The 23541-nt window shown below is 35.9% G+C and overlaps 1 protein-coding gene across 1 annotated transcript; it reads left to right on the top strand.

The window, feature by feature from the left end:
* Nucleotides 1–2488: 2488 nt before the first annotated feature.
* Nucleotides 2489–3743, top strand: LOC143636308 (zinc finger BED domain-containing protein RICESLEEPER 2-like). Its single transcript, XM_077103941.1, has 2 exons — nt 2489–2994; nt 3200–3743. Exons 1-2 carry the CDS (start codon nt 2489–2491, stop codon nt 3741–3743), a joined length of 1050 nt encoding a protein of 349 aa, XP_076960056.1.
* Nucleotides 3744–23541: the final 19798 nt, after the last annotated feature.

Here is a 23541-nt window from a genome sequence, read left to right as displayed (position 1 = left end):
TGAAAAAGGTATGAATCGTATTCAGGCAGATACCATGTATGACTATATAATTTCACCACATGAATTATCATTGATGTTACAAGTAATTTATAATACAAGAGTTACATAAGCAACAACATAAATCAAGGAAATTACAATAAAACAATATTGACTAAATTAGTAGATGAGGATTATGTGCCTTGATCCTTGTCTTGACAATAGTTTCCAATAGGAACAAGTTTTTTGTTTGTACGTTGGGTTGGTGTAGGGGTATTTTTTGGATAGGGATAGTAATTTGAGAAACCACTGGTAGTGACAACTTCGACTTGTAGAACTTTAATATAGATGGTGGTGGTGGGTAGGGGTGTTCAAAATACCCGAACCCGATTAACCCGACCCGAACCCGAACCCGAATAAGCTAATTAGGGTCGGGTTAAACATGGTCAAAAAAATTAATCGGGTGAACCCGAATAACCCGAACTGTTAATAGGGCCGGGTTCGGGTTCATTTATGAAAAATATTCGGGTTAACCCGAATAACACGATTACTAGTGTTACCAACAATTAAAGCCTAAAGTCCAAGCCCAATATACAACTATAAAAGCCCATTAGAATTCCATCTTATTATTAAAATTAACCTACTGATCGTTAATTCACAAAATATATATTAGTTAATTCACAAAAAAAACCTTGCTTCTTTTGCACAAATAAACCTATGGATCGTTCAAAAAACCATCATTAATCAACCATGGCATCTTCTTCAGAGGATTATCAACCATCACAGGATTCACAGGTAATTCTTTATTATTTAGAAACAAAGCTAATCGTTCAAAAACCTCCTCTGTTAAAGCTAATTGCTTCTGTATACATGCATAATCTAATTAATTATGTATATACCTTTATTTACAAAGTTACCTTATAAAAGCCACATTTGAAATCTTTGACTTAAAAGAGCATATTTGCGTAGATAATGGCTTTAATTTTCTTTGTTTCACCAAAAAATATTTTTTTTCCAAAACCTCCCCTGTTAAATTAGAATTAGTTGTTTATATGTTTAGTTATTCTTTAGTTCATGTAATTTGATTGAATATTGTTGCTCTTATATGTTTATAGATGTTTGATTCAATGGAATATGATGCAAAAAGCAATAATAATGAGAGCCAAGACTCTCAAAAGGGTGTGAAACGACCAAGGAAATAAAAAAAACGCTCAAAAGAAAGTCAAGACTCTCAAGAGCATGTGATACGTCCAAAGAAATCAAAGAAACAATCAAAAGAAAGTCAAGACTCTCAAGAGAAAGTGAAACAAACAAGAAACACAAGCAACCGATTAGCAGTTTGGAATGATTTTGTAAGGGAAAAGTTAGAGAAGGGGATAAAAAAGAAGATAAAAAGGCTAGATGTCTACATTGCGGTTCAAAATATTTATGTGATTCGAAAAAGTACGGTAATAGAAATCTCTTAAATCATCTTACTAAGTGCAAATCTTATTTGGCGAAAAGTAGTGCTAGTCAAACTAATATTACTTTTGAACATGGTGATACAACCAAAATGGTGGCATGGAAGTTTGATCAAATGAAAAGTACAAGAGCTTTAGCATTAGGGGTGTTCGCGGTCCGGTTTTTACGGTTTTTAAGTTAAACCGTAACCAAACCGTTAGTAACAGTTTTTGATCTTCAAAAACCAAAACCGAACCGTTGAAAATTAAAACCAAACCGAACCAAACCGTTACTAACGGTTTGGTTCCGGTTTGGTTTCACGGTTTAGGCTTATTAGTCTTTTTTATATGAAAATCACTTACCAAAATAACTGTCATAACATTACATGTATCTTTTTATTTGAATCAAACAACTAGGAAAACGATGGTAGTCTAATGACTAGTTTATAAGTCTTGAAGTAACTGCAATGTATAAGGAATAAGAACTCAGTAAAGATTAAACCTATCCAATATAATTCACATGAAAAGCTAAAATGATATTGTCAAATTTTATCCTAGTACATTCCAAATAAACTACTAGCCTTAAATTTATTTTAGTTAGACCCATTATATCAACAAACAAATGAATATAAAACATATATAAAAATCTAAAATATATATTGTCAAATCCAACGGTCCGGTCCGGTTTTATACGGCCGGTTTCCGGTATAAACCGTAAACCAAACCGTTTATTACGGTTTAAAAATTATAAAACCGACCGAACGAAAGTTAAACAAAAAAACCGACTGCGAAACCAAACCGATGTCCGGTTTGGCCGGTTTCACAGTTTGAGACCAAACCATGAACACCCCTATTTAGCATATTCTTTTAGTTTTGTCGAGGGTGAAGGATTTAGACACTATTCTAAAATTAATCAACCGCTATTTCGTGTTCCGGGTCGAACCACAATCACACGGGAGTGTTTCAAATTATATGAGGAGGAGAAAAATAAAATTCATGATTTAATTCGAAGAAACATTAGTAGGATTTGTGTTACAACTGATACTTGGACATCCATAAAGAAAAAAAGTTACATGGCTCTTACCGCTCATTTTATAGACAATGATTGGAATTTGGTAAAGAAAGTGTTGAACTTTTGTCAACTTGATGGTCATCGGGGTGTCGATATAGGAAAAGGGGTTGAGTCTTGTTTGAATGGGTGGGAAATTGATAATATCTTAACAGTTTCAGTTGATAATGCGAGCGCAAATGATAGTGCAATAGAGTTTTTGAAAATAATATATGCAAATAACCACATTTCTTTATTGCATGGGAAATGGATTCACATACGTTGTGCATCACATATTTTGAATCTAGTTGTGCAAGATGGTATGAAAAAAGTTGATGAGTCAATTGAGAACATAAGATGTGTGGTTAAATGGGTAAAGGAGTCGGGTGCTAGAATTGAGAAATTCAAAAAATGTGCCGAAAGTGCTAGATGTGCAACTACAAAAGAGCTAGTTCTTGATATTCCAACTACGTGGAACTCCACCTACCTTATGTTAGATGTAGCAGAAGCCTATGAACATGCATCTGATAGGTTTTATTAGGAGGATGCGACTTTTGGTAATGAGATTAGGAAAAAGAATCATTCAATTCTGACATCGGAAGATTGGGTGAAAGCAAGAAACTTGTGTATATTTTTGAAAACATTCCATGAAGTTACATTGAGAATTTCCTGGAACAAAGTATGTGACATCACATACTCTTGTTGTTGAACTAGCAAAAATTCATGAGGTTTTAAGGAAACAACTTAAATGTGATATTGTTGAAGAACTACCCAAGGATCAACATCTCTATGATATTGCTAAGGTGACGAAGCCTAAATTTGACAAGTACTTTGGAGATATTGATAGTATGAATTTGATGATATATTTTGCTTTCTTACTTGATCCAAGAAGCAAGGAAATGTTTTTGGATATTGTATTGGAAGATCACTATGGAATGGAAGGAAAAGCGTTTGTTGAGTTAAAGAAAACACACATAAAGAATGGAATGCAAGAGTTATATGATGATTATGTGCGAATTCATGCTCCACCAATACCATCTACTACAACTTCAACATCAACTAATCCTACAAGTAGTACAACAAGTCACGATTTTGAAGATAGGTTGAGAAATAAGATGAAAGCGAGTCAAACATCTAATTCCTCAATTAGTGAATTAGATAAGTATTTGGGTGAAAGTGTTGAACCTTTTAATCCTAATGCTAGTTTTGATATATTAACTTGGTGGAAGGTAAATGACCCAAGATTTCCAATTTTATCTCGTATGGCTAAAGATTTGTAAGCTATTCCAATCTCAACAGTTGCGTCAGAATCGGTGTTTAGCACAAGTGGGAGGGTGTTGGATTCGTATAGGAGTTCTTTGGGTGACAAAACTATCGAATGCTTAATTTGCACACAAGATTGGCTTCGTACCGGAAGTAATCCGGAAAAAGAGGAAGATTCCGAAACAATAATTCAACTTGAGAAAGGTAATTTTTAAATGTTTCTTTAATCTGCATTGGTATTTACATGAAATCCTTTGTTTTTGTAGATTTGATGGAAGAAGTTACAAGGCTATAGTTTGAAGAATGAAATTTAAATTTTGATTTTTGTTGATATTGATTTTTAGACCTTGACTTTTGAATGTTTGATGTTGAATTTTGAAATTTGGATGTTTGACCTTGTCTTTTAAGTTGTTTATTTTGAATGAATTTTAAGAATGATGGGATTTTGATTCGTTTTGAAGTTTAAGGTGACTCATGTTATTGTGTCTATTTGATTTGTTTGTTGGGGATTTTGATTGAATGATGAGAATCATTTGTGATGTTGGCTTATCAATACAAGTTGTGGAATGTGAACCATGGAAAATTAATAATACCATTTAGATATACTATACATGTGTCTTTTGCTTAATAAACATATATATTTTCTTTTTGTCATTCCAAATGGAGGAGGAGATCCTTTATAGCTACATCTAGCATAATCCTCCATATAATAAATATTATTTGCTGGCAAATTGTAAGAGAGAAGAATGAGAAAAAATGAATATATCAATTATATACTACTATACTAGTAAATAATGAAAACATCTTATAACCTGAGCTCCTTAGTAGCATGTAGACACAAAATTGCAAGTGGAGAATGAATATGGGTGATTGACAAAATCAACTTAAACTATCAATATTGTTCCTGTCACTCACGCCACATAATTTCTTTTTCAATATTATTCACCTACCTCACCATCAATAACAAGATGTGTTATTTTCAACCCAACCCCGTAGGCCTCAGCCAGAGTATGAAGCCTTTGTGCGCCTCAACATTGGTACCGATTCACATCATATTATTAAGGTAATAGTTGCTGGAAATACAAGAACTATATGTAATCATCGGCTCTGTCTTCTGGAACAGGTGGATACTTTTGCCTTGAAGTTATATTGACACTAAATTTTACTCAAAATATCGAGTAACCAGACTAACCCGACCCGACTAACCAGAAACCCGATTAACCCGAACCCGACAAACCCGAACCTTAATAGGGTCGGGTTGCGGGTTAGTTTTATTTTTCTTGAAACCCGATTAACCCGACCCGATAAACCCAAAACCCGATCGGGTTGACCCTATTAACACCCCTAGTGGTGGGGTTCTTTCTGGTGGTGTCAATGGCAGTACCAAGGGTGGTGGTGGCACATGGGCGGAACCGGTGGAGGTGAGGCAGCAACGTCCGGTGTTGGCTTTGTTGTGGCGGAAGCAATGACAGGGGTTGGGAACCGAGGTCGATTTTTAGAAGATCGATCATCTCCGCAGTCGTTGATTCGATTCGGTCCAACAATTCGTGTTTGGATAGTGTTTAAGCAGCCATGGGGGATCACAGTAGCTCTGATACCACTGTTGTGGTTCCCACTGATAATCAATCAGCCAAAGATATAAGATGGAAACTAGATTAGAAATTTAGAGAGATTACAAGAATATTAATTCATATTTTCATTCATACCTTCGTTCCTAATAAGACATGCCTTTTATAGGCTTCAATTTGAAAACTAATTAGACCCACTGACAAAGAAACTACCAATCATTACTTGTAAACTAGCAAAACATTTAACTACCAATACTCATATTAAAAATTACTAAGATTGCATGTTATTTCCCATGATCTTCAATATGCCCACGTTGTGCATGTTTGGTGGCACACAACATTTAGTACCGCAAAACTCATCACATCATTGTGGAGTTTTCTGATTGACTCGGTAGTATCATGACTTGGACCACTTTCACACCAAGCAAGAGCTTCTTCTGTGACAACTTTGATTCTTGCCCATACCAAGCAAAGCAGACTTATACAGGAGATCAATTCCAAAAGTAACAAGCTCTTCAAGATGTCACCTCTCCAATATGTCGCCATTTAGCCTCTTGATGGTAATGGTAGCCTCTAGCAATTTTTTGAAAGATGAAACTAGATACATACTCATTAGATTCAAATTTGTATGACGTTTTTGAACGAAAACAATAATATAGATACGTAAAATCATACAGCTTTTTTTGAAGCCTTAAAGGGGTTTCTTGTTCATTGCTGAGGTAGTTGTTTGTGCTGCGGAATTTTCTAACAAAACAGATTATCTTGGATTTCTGAGAGTCGTGATAACACTTTTAGATCAAAACGATTTGTGAGTCACAAATGAATTGATCGGATAAAACTCAAAATTTAGAGCAAGAATCAAGTATGAAAATTATTTGAGTTTTTATGAACCAGGAATTCTCTCGTATGATCAAGTGATTAGTTATAGGGTTGGGTATGATAACTGTAAAATGCAGTTATCATCAATTTGAAATTCAAAATAGATGTTGCTCTTTTTAAATGAAAATTCATATACGAGAATAGAGAAGTAATAAAATTTAATAAATAACAATAGAGAGTATAGAGAAGTATGACAAATTTATTTCATTCTCTACTCATCATAATACATACAATCTAGGGCTGAGCTTTTTTTCACAAAAACCGGTACCGTACCGTTACCGTACCGACCGATCGTAAATGGTACTGGTATTGATTTTCATTTTTCTTAATTTTGGTATCGGTAAGCGGTACCGAATTTATATAAGATATATCTAGAAAGATTTTCCTAATTAAAATTTTAATTGATATCCCTAATTATATTTCCTAATCTGAATCAAACAAACTATAATGTTCAATTTGTAATAAATATTTCAAATCTCAATTCAGTAAACCTTTTTTTTTCTCTTAGTCACCATTACATGAAATCTTCATCATCACCATTACAAAAGAATGATTTTATCGAGGTAAGTTTGTATGAATATTTGAATTATTTATTTTATAATTATGATAAAGTTAAACAGTGGGTTAATTTGTGTTGTTGGCGTTTTAGTTTGAAATTATATATGGGTTACACACTTACACATTAAAGTGATAAACTGACTAGTTTAAATTGAGAGTGTTTTGATTTTCTGCAAGTTACCGGTTGCACAGTATAGTAATAAATTGATGAGTTAAATTTTAACAAAAAAAAAAAAATAATAAAACGCAAAAGCGGTAAATTAAAATACCGGTACTGAACCGATATATTCAATAAGGTATTCATTCTCTATTTTTCCTCAAACTCGGTATTGGTAGCGGTACGATACCGATAGGTACCGATCTCATCCCTAATACAATCTACATATTCTAATAAAAGAAAATAACAATGGCACATGTCACTAGGAAAATTAATACCGGTCTAAATTTCCAGCTCAAACTATTTTGTTTTTAATGAAATCATATTTATGTTAGTAAATCAACACACATCAATCCATCTTTTAATCAATTAATTACTTGCCTAAGTTATAAAGTTAAAAATATGCGGGTATTTATGTCAATATAATCAAAATGTTAATATCTTTAATGAAATTATACCTACTCTAAAAATGATAAAGACAAGAATAAATTATGAATGTTATTTTTTTATGCCATTTATAATGAAAAATATTATCATCCTTTCTAGGTTATGTGTAGTGTAGGGGCTACAAAATGAGGTGATTTGCATCATGTGGCGCCAAATCAGCAAATGGTGTGTTTAGGTTTAGGTGTGTAATGATCTTGTAGCCTCATATATATAAGTATATATATATATCATACACACAAATAATTATAATTATAATAATAAAACAAAAGTGATGAAGGACGACAAGAATTCATCGCCCCTTTGTATCTGGAATTTCGAATATCCGAAATGTAAAAAAGAAATCTCACTGTTTGGAGATATAGTGCTAAATCAAACAAGAATTCCAACAACCCATATCCAAATTGTGATTATGTATTTATTCTAAACGTGACCGCCGACTCGCAGAGACGATGATGGAGGGCGGAATTATGGAGGTATGGTCGTTAACTGGGACGTGGGCTCGTGGAGGGTGGAGGGAGAGCTCAGATGAGGAGCAGTGTATGCAAACTTTGTAAAGGGAGGTTTTTTTTGATAGAATGTGATAATATTGTAAATGAATGCACGTCCTTTATCATTGATAGATAATCATATATATACAAAACTAGTTTTTCTAATATTTATTTATTTATAAAATTTATATTTTTTTTTGTTGTATGAAAGTTAATAATATACTTATGGTTTAATGATAAATTGTTTCACAAATAAATGAGATGTTATAACCCGGTTTAAAAGCTATATGGTTTTGATGAGACCCAAGACCCGTTTATTTTTTTACTATAAAGTTGGTTTTTTTAATTATAAATAATATTTATGATAGCTAATAATATACTTATGGTTTGATCAGACGTTGTTTATATTGTTTGTTCTAATATTTATTTTTTTTAATTTATATTTTTTTTATTATATGAATATTAATAATATACTTAAGGTTTGATGATAAATTGTTTCACAACTAAATGAGATGTTATAACTCGGTTTAAAAGCTATATGGTTTTGATGAGACCCAAGACCCGTTTATTTTTTTTACTATAAAATTGGTTTTTTAATTTAAATAATATATATATATATCTTTTTTAAAATAAATAAGATATTAATTTTTAGTATATCCTATTTTATAGGATTTTTACATCTATAATTTGGTGATTATAATTTTTTATTTAGTGAGATGTTATAACCCGTTTAAGGAATCTCTGGGTTTGGTAAGACCCATACCCATGAATTCGGGTCAAATGCATGAGAAGCCTCCATTTAAAAATCAAGCAAATCTGGTGACTTCAAAAAAGGGGGAGCGACCACATCGCGACACATAAGATTTTTATGTTTTCGTTTATATATATTATAGATACAACTAAAAATCATGCGATAATACAATATACAAAATATATTCTCTAATAGCAATGATTTTTTGTGATCATCTTGCCAAAATACAATATACTCGGTATATTTTCTAATATACCCCCGCAGTCTAAACGGGAGGATCCTGGATGCTTAGACTGGCTCTAAAATATTCAAATAAGACACGTGGTAATCCTTTGGTGAAGATGTTAACAAGCCGATAGCGTGACGACACGTGTAAAACTCTCTTATGCCCTCGTTAAACCTTTTCGCGAACAATATGGATTCAATTTCAATAAGTTTGGTGCGTTGGTGTTGTACCTGGTTGCCGAGAGAACTAACATTATCACAATATACCAATTACGTCCGAGAAGGAGAACGTCCTAATTCAAGAAGAAGCTTACGAATCCAACAAATTTCGGCCACAACATTAGCAATTCCACGATATTTTGTCTCAGCACTCGACCAAGAATATTTGGATTGTCTTTTCGAGGACCAGGATATTAGGTTATCACCAAGATAGACACAATACCCGGAAGTGGATCTACGGGTGTCTGGACACCCTGCCTAATCATCATCGGTGTATGACACTAATGTAGAAATTTGACTCTGAGGCATGTATAGACCTTTTTAAATGATACCTTTGACTTACCTAAGAGCATGATAATGGCCGGTACGTGGTGCGTTCTTGTGCATGAAAATTTGTTTTACAATGTAGTATATATCCTGTCGCCTAAAGGTCAAGTATTGGAGAACCCCCGCAAGCCGTTGGGACATGGTTAGATCATTAAGCGGAGTTCCGACATTGGCACTAAGCTTACCCATAGTATCAACTGGTGTGTGTACCAGATTGCGTTGTGCCATGCTAGCCCGTTGAAGGATATCCACTGCGTAAGTAGATTGAGATATAAGAATACCACTGGGATCTCGAGAGACTAATAAACCTAAGAAATAACTCAATGGTCCATAATCCTTCATAGCAAATTTGCTAGAAAGGTGCGATAAAATACTTTCCTTTAGAGGTGCTGATGAAGACCCATAACGTATGCATGCTTGTGCATGTTCTATTGATGACGTGGAAGCAGAAGGAAAAGAATAGCTCACTAAAGCTACCAAGTGGGTCACTCACATTATTGCTGCTCCATGAGTTATTTTTGCGCATGCAATGCTAAAGCCGAACCCAAGCCTGCTTCAAACAACAACAACCACCAAAACTATGCCGTTAACCAACCGAATGACCAACCTCCTCCTAACCCAAATTCCCCGAACAAAAGAGACTACACCGGACCTCATCCTCTATGTGCCAAATGTAACCGTCATCACCCTGCTCAATCCCCTTGCCGACTATGCACCCAGTGCAATCGTTTCCTCCACCTTGCTAACGCTTTTCGTGTCCCGCATAATGCACAAGCTGTTCCACAACAGTCTACCCCTTATGATCAACCTGGTGTTCATAATACCCGTACTTGTTACCATTGTGGAGACCCAAACCATCTCCGTAATAAGTGCCCTTAACTTATCCATGCTTATCAAGATCAAGCTATGACTGCACCCTACTACTTTACCCATGTTCACCAAGTTCAAACCCATCAACCCCATGTCCTCCAAACCGCTCTCATCAATCAAGATCAGCCTTACCTAACTCAACTCTATCAAACTCTGCACCCACAAGCTCAAGTTTCCAAACATACTCTAATAAAGCCCCAATCGTGCAACCCCTTCAAGCCCAACTGATTCAAGCTATTTCAAGTTAATCTACTTTGAATGCTCAAGCTCTCGTATATGTAGCTCCTCATGGTGCTTCAATTCACACCAACTAAGTTACTCAAGGACTCCGAAGACCTTTGATGATTTTCTCATTCATTCTTAGTTTATTTTGTCTTATCCCAATTATAACGAATCTTTATGGCCTTGAATTATTTCAAATTGAATTACTTATCTTTTGCATATTTTACCTCATGAATAAAGTTTCTTGTTTATTAAAGCCTACTTCTATCTTATTTTCTTATCCTCATTCATCACAACCCATTTTATTAATCTCAACCATTAATGAGTTATTCATTTACAACTTTCACGACTTATACTATTACGTTAAAAGATGTCTTAGAAAAAAAATTTCTTTGTTTTATTTAAATCCACTACAACTTTTGAAATTTTTTATACATTGCTGATTTCTAGTGTTATAGTTAAAACTTCCTAAAACTTTTATTTTCTCAAAAACCATGTCTTTCAAATGTTTTGTAACCCACACAATGGTACGAGTTACGTGGACCATCCGACGATCTAAGTCATTATGGGTCGACACATAATTACCCAAGTCCTCGCATGGAAATCATAATACGAACAATTATGTGTCATAATATAAAATTGAAAATAGTTGGGATAATGGTACAAATGTAAAGATGATAAGGACATGGTGGATACGCGGCTGGTACATCCTATATATAAGTGTCCTTATCGGATTTTCATTTGGAGCGTTGTTGTGACTATTCAAAGTTTTGCATTATGATTAGTTTAAATTATATTTATAATTTTCATTTCTTCAAAAATTTAATGGTTTTGTATGGTATCCTTTAATTTCGGGATGAAATTCCCAAAAGTAGAGGATACTGTAACAACTCGGATTTTCCAGTTATGATTTGTTAAATGATACCCGACCCGCTTTCATGTACGGGAAATTTTACCGAGAAAATATCGTGTTATTTGAGTTATTATTAATTTATTATTATTTGTTATTATATTTATTTAATATATATAAAAATAACTTTCGTTTATATACAATTTTAACCCTAAACTATAATTTAACCATGTTTTGTTTCCATCCTTATAGTTTAGGGATCTATTTGCGAAATCTGTAATAATATTATATTATAACCTCTTAACCCATTAACCTGTTTCGCAAACCCGTCTACCCCCGTAACCCAGTTCAACCCATGACCTGTAATGCCCGGGTCCCGTTGCCCTACTTTGGATGTTGGATTTACTTATAAAAACAATTCTAAATATCAGAGTTAATTAAAACTTTCGCGGAATTTAAACTTTAACCATATGTATTACATAACATTTAAAATCTTGTCTTAACATATTTCAAATTTGTCTTTCAAAATAAAATATAGTCAATTATAACAACATAACATTCTTCTCAAGATGCCAATATCTTCAGTCCAATGCCATGTGCCCTTATTCAAGCGAGCTGCCTCAACCTATTCACTTGCATGCATACTAAAAGTCAGCTACGCTAAGTGAGTTCAAGTTAATCAGGCAACATACAATACATTCACATACTTACATATATACGTAAGTCTAAATATCAAAGTTAATTAACACTTTTGGAAAAATTTTATTTTCATTAACATTCCTTTACTGAAAATTCATCAGAAAATTATAAGTTTGGACTATTCTAATTGAATTTTCAGTTCTAATCGAATGGCAGATTCTATTCGAATGGACTTTCTATTCAAATGGCAGATTCTATTCGAATGGACTTTTTATTCGAATGGACTTTCAGTTCGTATGGACTTTCTATTCGAACTGACTTTCTATTCGAATGGACTTTCTGTTCGAATAGGCTTTCTATTCTAATGGACTTTCTATTAGAATAGACTTTCTATTTGAATCAAATCACCCATTCGATTCGATCACTTTACCCATTCGATTCACTTACTTACCTAGCCATTTGATTCGATTACATTTAGTTTGAATCAGGTTTCTTAAGGACCCGGTTCGAATATGGGTTATATTATCATCGATTTCCAGCCTTTCCTTTCGACTCGATTTTCCCGTTTCATATAAGGAACAAGGCTTGGTCTATAACGACATCGTTTCCTTGCGTTAACACGGTTCAAACGTCACCCGTTTGTCCCGTTGTGTTCCAAAACTCCTCGTTCACATACGTCATCATCCTTTATCGTTTTTTACTAGTCCTTTAACCATTTCCATTTCATCCCTCAGCCAAGATCTAGCTCGTTTGGCAATAAAGTTTAAACCTCTATTGATTTCCAAACCCTTTTTAGTTAGGTTCTAACTAACAAGTTGAATAAGTCCATATTTTAACATTAAGTTTACGTTTTTATTGCATAAGAATGCCCGATTTTCCTTTGTATCAAATCTTATGGAATACCAACCTTAAATCGAACCATTACATCCACCTTTTGGCTTATTGCGGCTATGAGTTAGCTTCAACACGCGACTAGAGTCGTTTCTCTTGTTTGTTTGATGAAGATCTAGCACACTTCTTCGTTCGGATTCAAAGTTATCCGTAAGGATAAGGGAGTGTTTGTGTGTGTTTTTGGAGTGTGTAGTGTAACATCCCAAAATTTCGAATAATAATATTTTATAGATTATTTCTTAAAACGGAAAAGTTTACTTGGGTTAATAAATAAATAATTAGGAGGGAAGATAAGTAGGCTAATTAAAGAGAATTAATCATGGACTAAAAAGGAAAGATGTGCCTTAGTTCAATGGGCTTAAGGGAGTATAAATACCCCTTAAACCCTAAATCTTTCCATTTCCATCCATCCTACACTCCTGCCTACACCTTAAAACACACACTTAAGCCATATATACCTTCCTTAGCCGTCGCTCAATATCCAAACCATAAACCGATCATAGTTATCATAGATCTTCGATCATACAAGTGAGCTAACAAGTCCAAGATCAAGTACCAAGCTAGCCGTGACCCTACTAACGTCTAAAGGTACCTTTTAAGCTTAAAGGTTACATTTTTATGAACGTTTTTGCCATGAAACTTGACCCTAGAGTAATCGGGCCTAGATGCTTCATAAAAATACAAACTTGATGATTAAAATGGATGAAATGGACTCATAGATATAAACGGTTCAAAAAGGAAACCCTAGATCTAGCCTAGAACGTTTTAACCCTATAAAGGTTTAAGCTTTATGTCTAAAACGGGTTAGATATTGAAGCCGCGATGTTAATGGGTGTAAAACAGTTATGAATGATGGTAAAAATGGGTTAAAAGCTCATGATTTGAACCTTAGAACAGTAACTGAGCAAGGTAGAAACATAAAAATGGAATGATGAGCTGAACTGGGTGTTCTCGGCCAAGTTTGGGGGTTCTCGGCCAACCCATGTCCTCGGCCAGATACGGGATCTCAGTCAATGAGAGTTCTCGGTGACTGGGGTTCTTGGTCAACATGAGATCTCGGTCAAACCTGAGTTCTCGGTCAGATCAGTGTTCTCGGCCATCTCTGTTCTCTGTTTGGATTTGGGCCTGAGTCCAGTTGGGCCTAGATACCATAATGGACAGTTGGGCCTGAATAAGCTAAGTCCACATGAAGCTAAGCCCATATCCAATTTAGACAAACTAGCCCATTATCTTGAGCTTATCTAGATAAGCCCAACTTAAAAAATAATTTAAAATGTTAATGGAAAATGTGTTAAGGCAGTTAATGAAAATAAAATTTTTTCCAAGCTTAACCGCAGCCAGGGGCTCTGCCCCTTGGATCCCGCTAGGGGCTGCCGCCCCTAGAACCCCGCTGCCAGGGGCGCTGCCCCCGGACCCCCGTTCTTTGAGGGCAATAATTAAACTAGAAACACGATATGGGTAGTGATAGTTAAATTGATACGTGTAATTGTTATACAGTTAGTCATGCACAACTCAAGAAAGGGATAACCGTAAACGGTGAATGTAACCGCATTCAGGTGAGTTTCTAGCCCCATTCATTGTTATCTTTTCGGGGCTGTGTGCATACTCGATGTGATTAGTTAATACACTTACCTTAAGTGGTAAGTTTATGCCTATTATGATATATGTGTATGTTATAAAAGATTGCTTGATGGTACATGAACAATCTTCGGATATTTCATGTACTGTCAGGAGATAGTTAGATGATGTGATTGCCTATATATATATATGTTGTATATATGAATATCTATGTTATAGAATATGAGAACGAAAGAAAGTATGTAAAATATATATAAATGAAAAGGAAAGTATGATATGAAGGAATTGACGGTAAAGGGTGGCAGACCCTAATAATATCTGCGAAGAAGGGTGGCAGAACCTAATAATATCTGTGAAGAAGGGTGGCAGACCCTAATAATATCTGTGAGGTTATAGGGCGAAAGGCTCTTTAAGGGTGGCAGACCCTAATAATATCTGTGAGGTTATAGGACGAAAGGCTCTTTAAAATGTATAAGTATGTATGTAAAGAAAGATAAAATTTGAAAGTATGAAAGTAAGAATGAAAGTATATACTTACGTATGTATGAAAGAAAGTAAAGAAGGACAAGTATGTAATATAAGAACGTATTGTATGTTGATTGTTTTAACTAGAACTCACTCAGCGTAGCTGACTTTTAGTATGCACGCAGGTGAGTAGAATGAGGCAATTAGCTTGAGGAGGACACGTAGCAGAGTTGGACGAAGCTAGCATCTAAGGATTTTGCTGCGATGTTTATTTCTATAATTTAAGTTATGTTTTAAAAGACAAAGATATGGATGTTTGTAACGAATGGTTTAAGTTTTATTATTTCCGCGGAAGTTTTTAATTAACTATGATATTTAGAACTGCTTTTATGAGTAAATCCAACGTCCAATGGGGGGGGGGGGGCACCGGTAACGAAGCCTTACATGTAGGGATGCTAGAAGATAAGAATGAGGGTTTTAGGGTTTTAGGGAGGTTTAAGAGGTTTATATACCCTTAAGCCCATGGACCTAAGGCCCATCACCATCCCTTTTTCCATCTTTTATGGTCCAAGACCACACATTATTATTTATTTAAACTTAAACTAAATAATAACATACCCTTAAGTAAACGAAATTCCTTTTATTTATTATTATCAAAAGTAGGATGTTACATGTCTTTCCTCCTTAAAGAGGTTTCGTCCCCGAAACCTAAATATTACTTAAACAAATCTGGGTAAAACTTGCGCATCTCTTTTTTAACTTCCCAAGTAGCATCTGATCCTTTACGATGTATCACTTTTACCAAGGAAATTACTTTATGTCAAAGCTGTTTTTCCATGCGGTCGACTATCTCCACAGGCTGCTCGATGTAGTTTAATTGTTCATCAACCTCGATGTCTACTAATAGCACGTGGGAAGTGTCATCATCTAAGCATTTTCTCAAGTGAGAAACATGAAAAGTAGAGTGAATTCCCTCTAACTCTTCAGGCAAAGATAATTTGTAAGCCACTTCACCCACACGATCTACAATCTTAAACAGTCCAATGTAACTTGGACTCAATTTTCCTCTCTTCCTGAAACGAATAATTCCCTCCCAGGGTGAGACCTTGAGCATCACATTGTCACTAATGCTAAACTTAATCGGTCGGCGCCGCTTGTCTGCATAGGACTTCTGGCGATCCTGAGCAGCTTTCATTCTTGCCTTGATCTGATTAAACATTGAATAGGTTTCTTGCACAACTTCTACACTGTCAATCTCCTTCTGATTAATATCTCCCCAACATACAGGAGTTCTAAAACGTCCACTGTACTACATCTTAAACGACGGCATACCAATACTCGAGTGGTAGCTGTTGTTATAATAGAACTCTGCAAGATGCAAATGATCATCCCAACATCCTCCAAAGTCTAATACACAAGCATGTAGCATATCTTCAAGGGTTTGGATAGTCCTTTCAGACTACCCATCTGTTTGAGAATGATACGCTATACTGATGTTCAATCTTGTTCCCATAGCTTCATGGAACTTCTTCTAAAATCTTAAAGTGAAACAAGTATCTCTATCAGACACGATCGATAACGAAACTCCATGCTTAGCCACCATCTCTTTTATAAACACATTTTCTAACGTTTCTGATGAGATAGCCTCTCGTATAGGCAGAAAGTGAGCACTTTTAGTCAAACGGTCCACTATCACCCAAATGGTATAATGATGCTTAGCTGTACACGTTAGTTTAGATATGTAATCCATGGTGATGTGTTTCCATTTCCATTCAGGTATCTCCAAAGGCTGCATCTACCCATATGGTTTTTGGTGTTCAGCTTTGACTTACAAACAAATTAAGCACTTACTAACGTAATCTACTACATCTTTCTTCATACCCGACCACCAATAGTCTCTCTTTAGGTCTTGATACATCTTGGTGGATCCTGGATGGATCGAGTATTTGGACTTATGTGCTTCATCTAGGATTCGACCTCAAAAATCTCCATGGAACGGAATCCACATGCGGTCAAACCTAGTCTTCACACCATGACAGTTATCCGTTAGCTCGTCTTGCAATCCAAAGATTCTTTCCTTCTTCATTAGCCCTTCATCTATAAGCACCTCAGACTGTAATTTGATGATCTCTTCGAAGAGATCTGAGTTAATGATCAGCTTATATGAATTCACTGTTGCAATGACTTCTTCATTCTTACCGCTTAGCGCGTCAACAACCATATTAGGCTTACTAGGATAGTATTTGATATCACAGTCGTAGTCCTTTATCAACTCTAACCATCTCCTCTGTCTCATGTTCAACGCTTTATGCTCGAAGAAGTTCTTTAAACTCTTATGATCTGTATAAATATTACACTTAGTACCATACAGATAATGTCTCAATATCTTAAGAGCATGCACGACTGCTGCTAGCTCTAAATCGTGTGTCGGGTAAGTACTCTCATGAACCTTCAACTATCTGGACGCATAAGCTATCGAAAGCCTCCACCTGAAACTTACCCCAATTGAATACCACAGACTTCTGGGTCATTCCGGTCAACAATGCGGCTATATTGGAGAAGCCTTCAATGAATCTCCTATGATATCCAGCCAACCCTAAGAAGCTGCGTATGTCAGTCGGGTTCCATGGAGTCTTCAAATTCATTATTAACTCAATATTAGTTGGGTCCATAGTAATCCCCTCAGGGTTTATTACGTTACCTAGAAAATGCACCTCACGCAACCAGAATGCACATTTCAAAAACTTAGCATACAACTTCTCTTCCTTCAAGGTCTCCAATACTTCTCTTAGATGCTCAACGTGGTCAGATTCTCTCTCGGAGTAAATCAATATATCGTTAATGAGAACGATAACTTACTTGTCTAACATCGGCCGACATACCCTATTCATCATGTCCATAAATGCTGCTGGAGCATTCGTTAGACCGAACGACACTACGAGGAACTCGTAGTGTCCATACCACGTCCGAAACGCTGTCTTAGGGATGTCTGCCTCTTTTATCTTCAGCTAATGATAGCCTGATCTAAGGTTTATTCATGAGAACCAACTCGAACTTTGTATTTGATCAAACAAATCATCAATCCGTGGCAACGGATATCTATTCTTCACTGTAAGCTTGTGGAACTCACGATAGTCTATGCACATTATCATACTACCATCCTTTTTCTTAACAAACAACACTGGTGCGCCCACGAGGAAACACCCGGACTTATAAAACCCTTTTCAAGGAGTTCTTGCAGTTGGGTCATCAATTCTCTTATCTCGGATAGCGGTAAAAGGTAAGGCGCTTTCGCGACGGGCTGTGCTCCTGGTATTAAGTCTATCTGGAATTCTACCTCTCGCTCCGGTGGCAACCCCAGAAGATCTTCAGGGAATACTTCTGGGTAGTCACGCACAACAGGAACATCTTTCACTTCTTTCGTCTCATTAGTAGCTTCGACAACATACGCCAGGTAGGCACCGCACCCTCACCTTAACAAACCATCGGCTTTTATAATCAAAATGACATAAAGCCCTGAACTTTCTTTATCACCATACCAACATCCAAGGACTTTAACCTCATCGACCTACTCCTACACACTATCTGAGCCTCAAACTCAGATAGCCAATCCATTCCCAAAACCACATCGAACCCTCCTAAGGTCATAACATACAGGGTAACAGGGAACTCGCGTCCCTCTAACTCTATCTTACAATTCTTAACCATTCTCATTATTCCAACCGAGGTCTCACTAGTGGTTTCTACTTTAAAAGTTTCAGGCACACGACAACATTTCATTTTTGCTAACTTACAAAATGCCGTAGCTACAAAACTTCTGTTTACACCTCAATCAAACAATACATAAGTGAAAATACCGTTTACTAGAAACATACCTGTCACAACATATGGGATATGCTTAGCCTGCTCCTAAGTCAGTGTGAAAGCCCTAGTCCTTGTCCTTGCTTGCTCAACATCCTTCCTTTCGCTTCCCCCAGCTTTGCCATTAGTGCACTCTCTAGCCATATGACCTATTTTATCGCATTTGTAACATGCGGGTTTTGCAGTGCAATCTAGAGCATAATGCCCCACTTTTCCATAAGCCTGCACTCGCCACCATGAGCTTTACCACACTTGTAAAAGACATCCGTACCCTTACCCCACTTGCACTCACCACAGTACATCTTACCACACGTCTTACATGACTTCTTCTCCCATACCCTCTGTTGCTTGGCCTTGGGGTTCCATAATTGGGTACCGAGCCGCTTAGCAGGAGCAACCCATTTCTTCTCTCTCTTCTCTTCTAACACCACATCATCCACAACCAGGTCATCGTAAACCATCTCTGTGAGTTCGAATAGTAGAGTCAAAAGTAGCAGGTTTACTTGCCCTGACTAAGGTGCGAACGTTCTGTGGAAGTCCTCTGATGTAGCACTTGATCCTTTTCGCTTCGGTGTTGACCACATCAGGCACCAATCTGGACATACGGTTGAACTTCGAAGTGTACTCGCGGTGTGTCATCTTTCCCTCCTTCAGATTTAGAAACTTCATCTCAGCCCTTTCAACCTCAGCATCAGCACAAAATCGCTTCATAACCAACTCCTTCAGGTCATCTCACCTCATGAATTTAATCTCTTCTTGGGTCTTTCTCTGCTCCACAGTTTCCCACCAAAACATAGCCTCATCACCAAACGACTGGGTAGCATAACCCACCGCTTGATCGGGACGCCACTCGCTGATTCGGATAACCCTGTCCATTGTGGTTATCCACTGGAGAGTAGCGATTGCATCCCCTAAACGGGTCAACTTTGGCAGGTTGCAACCCATGAACAACTTGTAGTTACACCCACCTTGGCCTCTCTTTCTGTCATCAACTTTCACTGACCTAAACTCACTCGAGTCACCTTTCTCTCTCTCATCATCCTTCTTACCATTCTCCCCTGTCCTCTTAGTGGTTCTTGCATGGCTTTCAGCAGACTTGCTAGGATGCATATTCTTCACTGCAACATCTACAACTTGAGCAATGGCAGCTTGATCAGCAGGATCCAGTTGATACCCTTCATTGTTGCTTGGCCCTTGCAGAGTTTCACTCCTCTCCTGCCTTGTGTTAGTAACTGGTTCTACAGAAGGTTCTCGGACAATATGTGGCCTGCAACGACGCCCAGTACAACCTCCTTGACCAACAAACTTTCTTGCTCCAGCCATTCGTATTCTATAAGGAAACACAAACGTCATCACTCAAACAACTATTTAGTACAAGGATAGTAAGGCTAACAGGTAATAATAACGGCCAAATGTGATTAGCTGATCACATTACTCTCTGTGTCCTATACACTTTCCTTTATGAGTCAATTTACGCTGGGTCTACTTTTAACAGTTAGATAGTCAAATAGTTCATATAATCATATACTTCTATCTCTAGCAATTAAGCTAACTTCCTTACACATTCTTACATTATACATGAAATTAATCATGTACCTTACATAACATTTAAAATCTTGTCTTAACATCTTTCAAATTGGTCTTTCAAAATAAAACATAGTTAAATATAACAACATAACATTTTCTCAAGATGCCAGTATCTTCAGTCCAATGTCGTGTGTCCTTATTCAAGCGAGCTGCCTCAACCTATTCATATGCGTGCATACTAAAAGTCAGCTACACTGAGTGAGTTCTAGTTAATGAGGCATCATACAATACATTCACATACTTACATATATACGTAAGTCAAAATATCAGAGTTAATTAAAACGTTTGGAAAAAAATTTATTTTCATTAACAGTCCTTTACAAAAAAATCATCAGAATATTCTAAGTCTGGACTAATCTAATCGAATTCTCAGTTTTAATCGAATGGCAGATTCTATTCGAATGGACTTTCTAATCGAATGGCAGATTCTATTCGAATGGATATTTTATTCTAATGGACATTCTATTAGAATGGACTTTCTTCGAATAGGCTTTCTATTCGAATCGAATCACCCATTCGATTCGATCACTTTTCCCATTCGATTCGATTGCTTTCCTAGCCATTCGATTCGATACATTTCTTTTGAATCAGGTTTCTTAAGGACCCGATTCGAATATGGGTTATATTTTAATCGCTTTCCAGCCTTTCCTTTCGACTCGATTTTCCCATTTCATATAAGGAACGAAGCTTGGTCTATAACGACATCGTTTCCTTGCGTTAACATGGTCCATACATCACCCGTTTGTCCCATTTCGTTCCAAAACACCTCGTTTACATACGTCATCACCCTTTATCGTAATTTACTAGTACTTTAACCTTTTCTATTTCATCACTCAGCCAAGATTTAGCTCGTTTGACAATAAAGTTTAAACCTTTATTGATTTCCAAACCCGTTTTAGTTAGGTTTTAACTAACGAGTTAAATAAGTCCATATTTTAACATTAAGTTTACGTTTTTATTGCATAAGAATACCCGATTTGCCTTTGTATCAAATCTTAGGGCATATGGACCTTAAAAACTAAACCTTTACATCCAAAAACGTACCTTTTGGCATATTGCGGCTACGGGTTAGCTTCAACACGTGACTAGAGTCGTTTCTCTTGTTTATTTGGTGAAGATCTAGCACAAACCTTCTTGGTTCGGATTCAAACTTATCCGTAAGGATAAGAGAGTGTTTGTGTGTGTTTTTGGAGTGTGTAGGGAGGCTAAAAGATAAGAATGAGGGTTTTAGGGTTTTAGGGAGGTTTAAGGGGTTTATATACCCTTAAACCCATGGACCTAAGGCCCATCACCATCCTTTTTTCCATCTTTTATTGTCAAAGCCTACACTTTATTATTTATTTAAACTTAACTAAATAATAACACACCCTTATATAAATGAAGTTCCTATTATTTATTATTATTATTATTATCAAAAGTAGGATGTTACATGACCCGCTTATGTTCCCTGATCCACAATTCTTGTTCTAATAGTGAAATTGATCTAGGAAAATCTTTGTAATGCCTTATAAGAACATCACCGACGTATTTGATTAGGAAACCAAGATCGTTTTTGATGCGTATTTTCTAATATAACTAACCGTCCTTAGTCGATTTTGGGTAATATAACATAAAGGCCATCATGATACAATTAATCCCGTCTGTGCGTTCGTATACCTAGCGCAAAGGAAACCCCTATAACCAATTGGATTATATTAACCTTTAGATAGATGTTCTTGAGCTTTGTTTAGCCGGCCTCACGTCGTCACAATTAACCCTCAATATAACAACGTATAAGGATTTATTGTCGGTATTTTTCAAAGAGCGTGATCTATCCTTTCTTATCAAAAAATTCCCGCTTTACTTATTTGATAAGGTGAGTATTTCACTCCATATTTTACTTATTTTTAATCCTTTTGGGGACATATGCTTATTTTATGATATTTACCTGTTATATAGTATACACAATTGCAACTGTTTAATCCTTGTGTGTATATCAGTTTAATGCTTAACTTGCTACATATTTTATTGATTTAATTGATCGCAGTTAGAGAGGTCTATCATAATCACAGTAATAGTATGATCATACGATTGTCATAGTAGCTAATCCCCACCTCACAAGGCAAAGGTTTTATCGACACTTATTATTTGCTCATTGGATTAATTGTTTATCTCACAGGAACAATTTTGCATTTTCTTTTATATATTAATTGTTTGTTAACTTAACTGGTGTTTTACTCACTCAACATTGTTTTGACAAAATTATTTGTATTTTATACGCATATGCAGGTCATCATGTGAATTGATATCAGGAATTGTTGAAGGATTTAGGATTTCTATGTTAGAAGAGATATTATCAAGAATAAATCAAAGACTTAGTTAAATTTGAATTATTTAATTTGTTGCTTTATTTTTGGATTATGTACTTTATTTTGTTTGGAATTTTTTGAATATTTAATTTGAAATAATAAATATTGTCAATTTAAATTATTGCATGATAGTACATTGAGAGCTGTGGGAAATCAGCTCACGCCCTGGCATTTCCGCCTTAGGTTGAGGTGTGACAGAAGTTAAAGCAAAAGATTAGCTCACTAAATCTACCAAGTGGGTCACTCACATTATTGCTGCTCCATGAGTTAGTGCATACATGTTTTGTTATTTTCTTTTACTATTTATTTATTTTAGTTATTTTCTTTAGTAGTGGGTAGCAGTTGATTTAAATATGTATTCACAACTTCCTGTTAGTTAGGAACCTAGTTGTCTTTTTCAAGTTTGTAACAATTAATTCTCTATGTCAAACACATGCATGCAACAAAAAAAAGCAGAGAACTATTACCTAACTTATATTCGCAGGTTTTTCAACTTCTGTTTCAATTGCTATTTTATCTTTGGCCGGGTAAACGGTGTTCTTTGGATCTTATCGTTAATACTAGTGATGATCTCTATATCTAGTATTAATTATAAGTTTCCTTACATGTTAATTCGTGTGGTGTTATCTGTATCATGGATCAACCGTAGTTCCGATTTTCATTCGTTCCTACATGTTAGTTCACAATCAACTCCTTCTTGTTGAGACCTGCCATCACACACAAGACGAGCTTTATACCTCTCAATTGTACCATTGGATTTTGTGTTATATTTGAATACACATACACCGAATAACATTCATGTTCGGTTGACATGGTACTGTAACATTCGTTACTTTTCAAACCCGAAAACCCGACCCATTTTAGATTTTCGATTTTGTTTATATA

This window comes from Bidens hawaiensis, unplaced genomic scaffold, assembly GCF_021521415.1.
Source record: "Bidens hawaiensis isolate Kalapana, Puna unplaced genomic scaffold, B.hawaiensis_p1.1 tig00007858_1, whole genome shotgun sequence".
In the NCBI taxonomy this organism is placed as follows: Eukaryota; Viridiplantae; Streptophyta; class Magnoliopsida; order Asterales; family Asteraceae; genus Bidens; species Bidens hawaiensis.
This window is presented reverse-complemented; position numbering and strand designations above follow the sequence as displayed.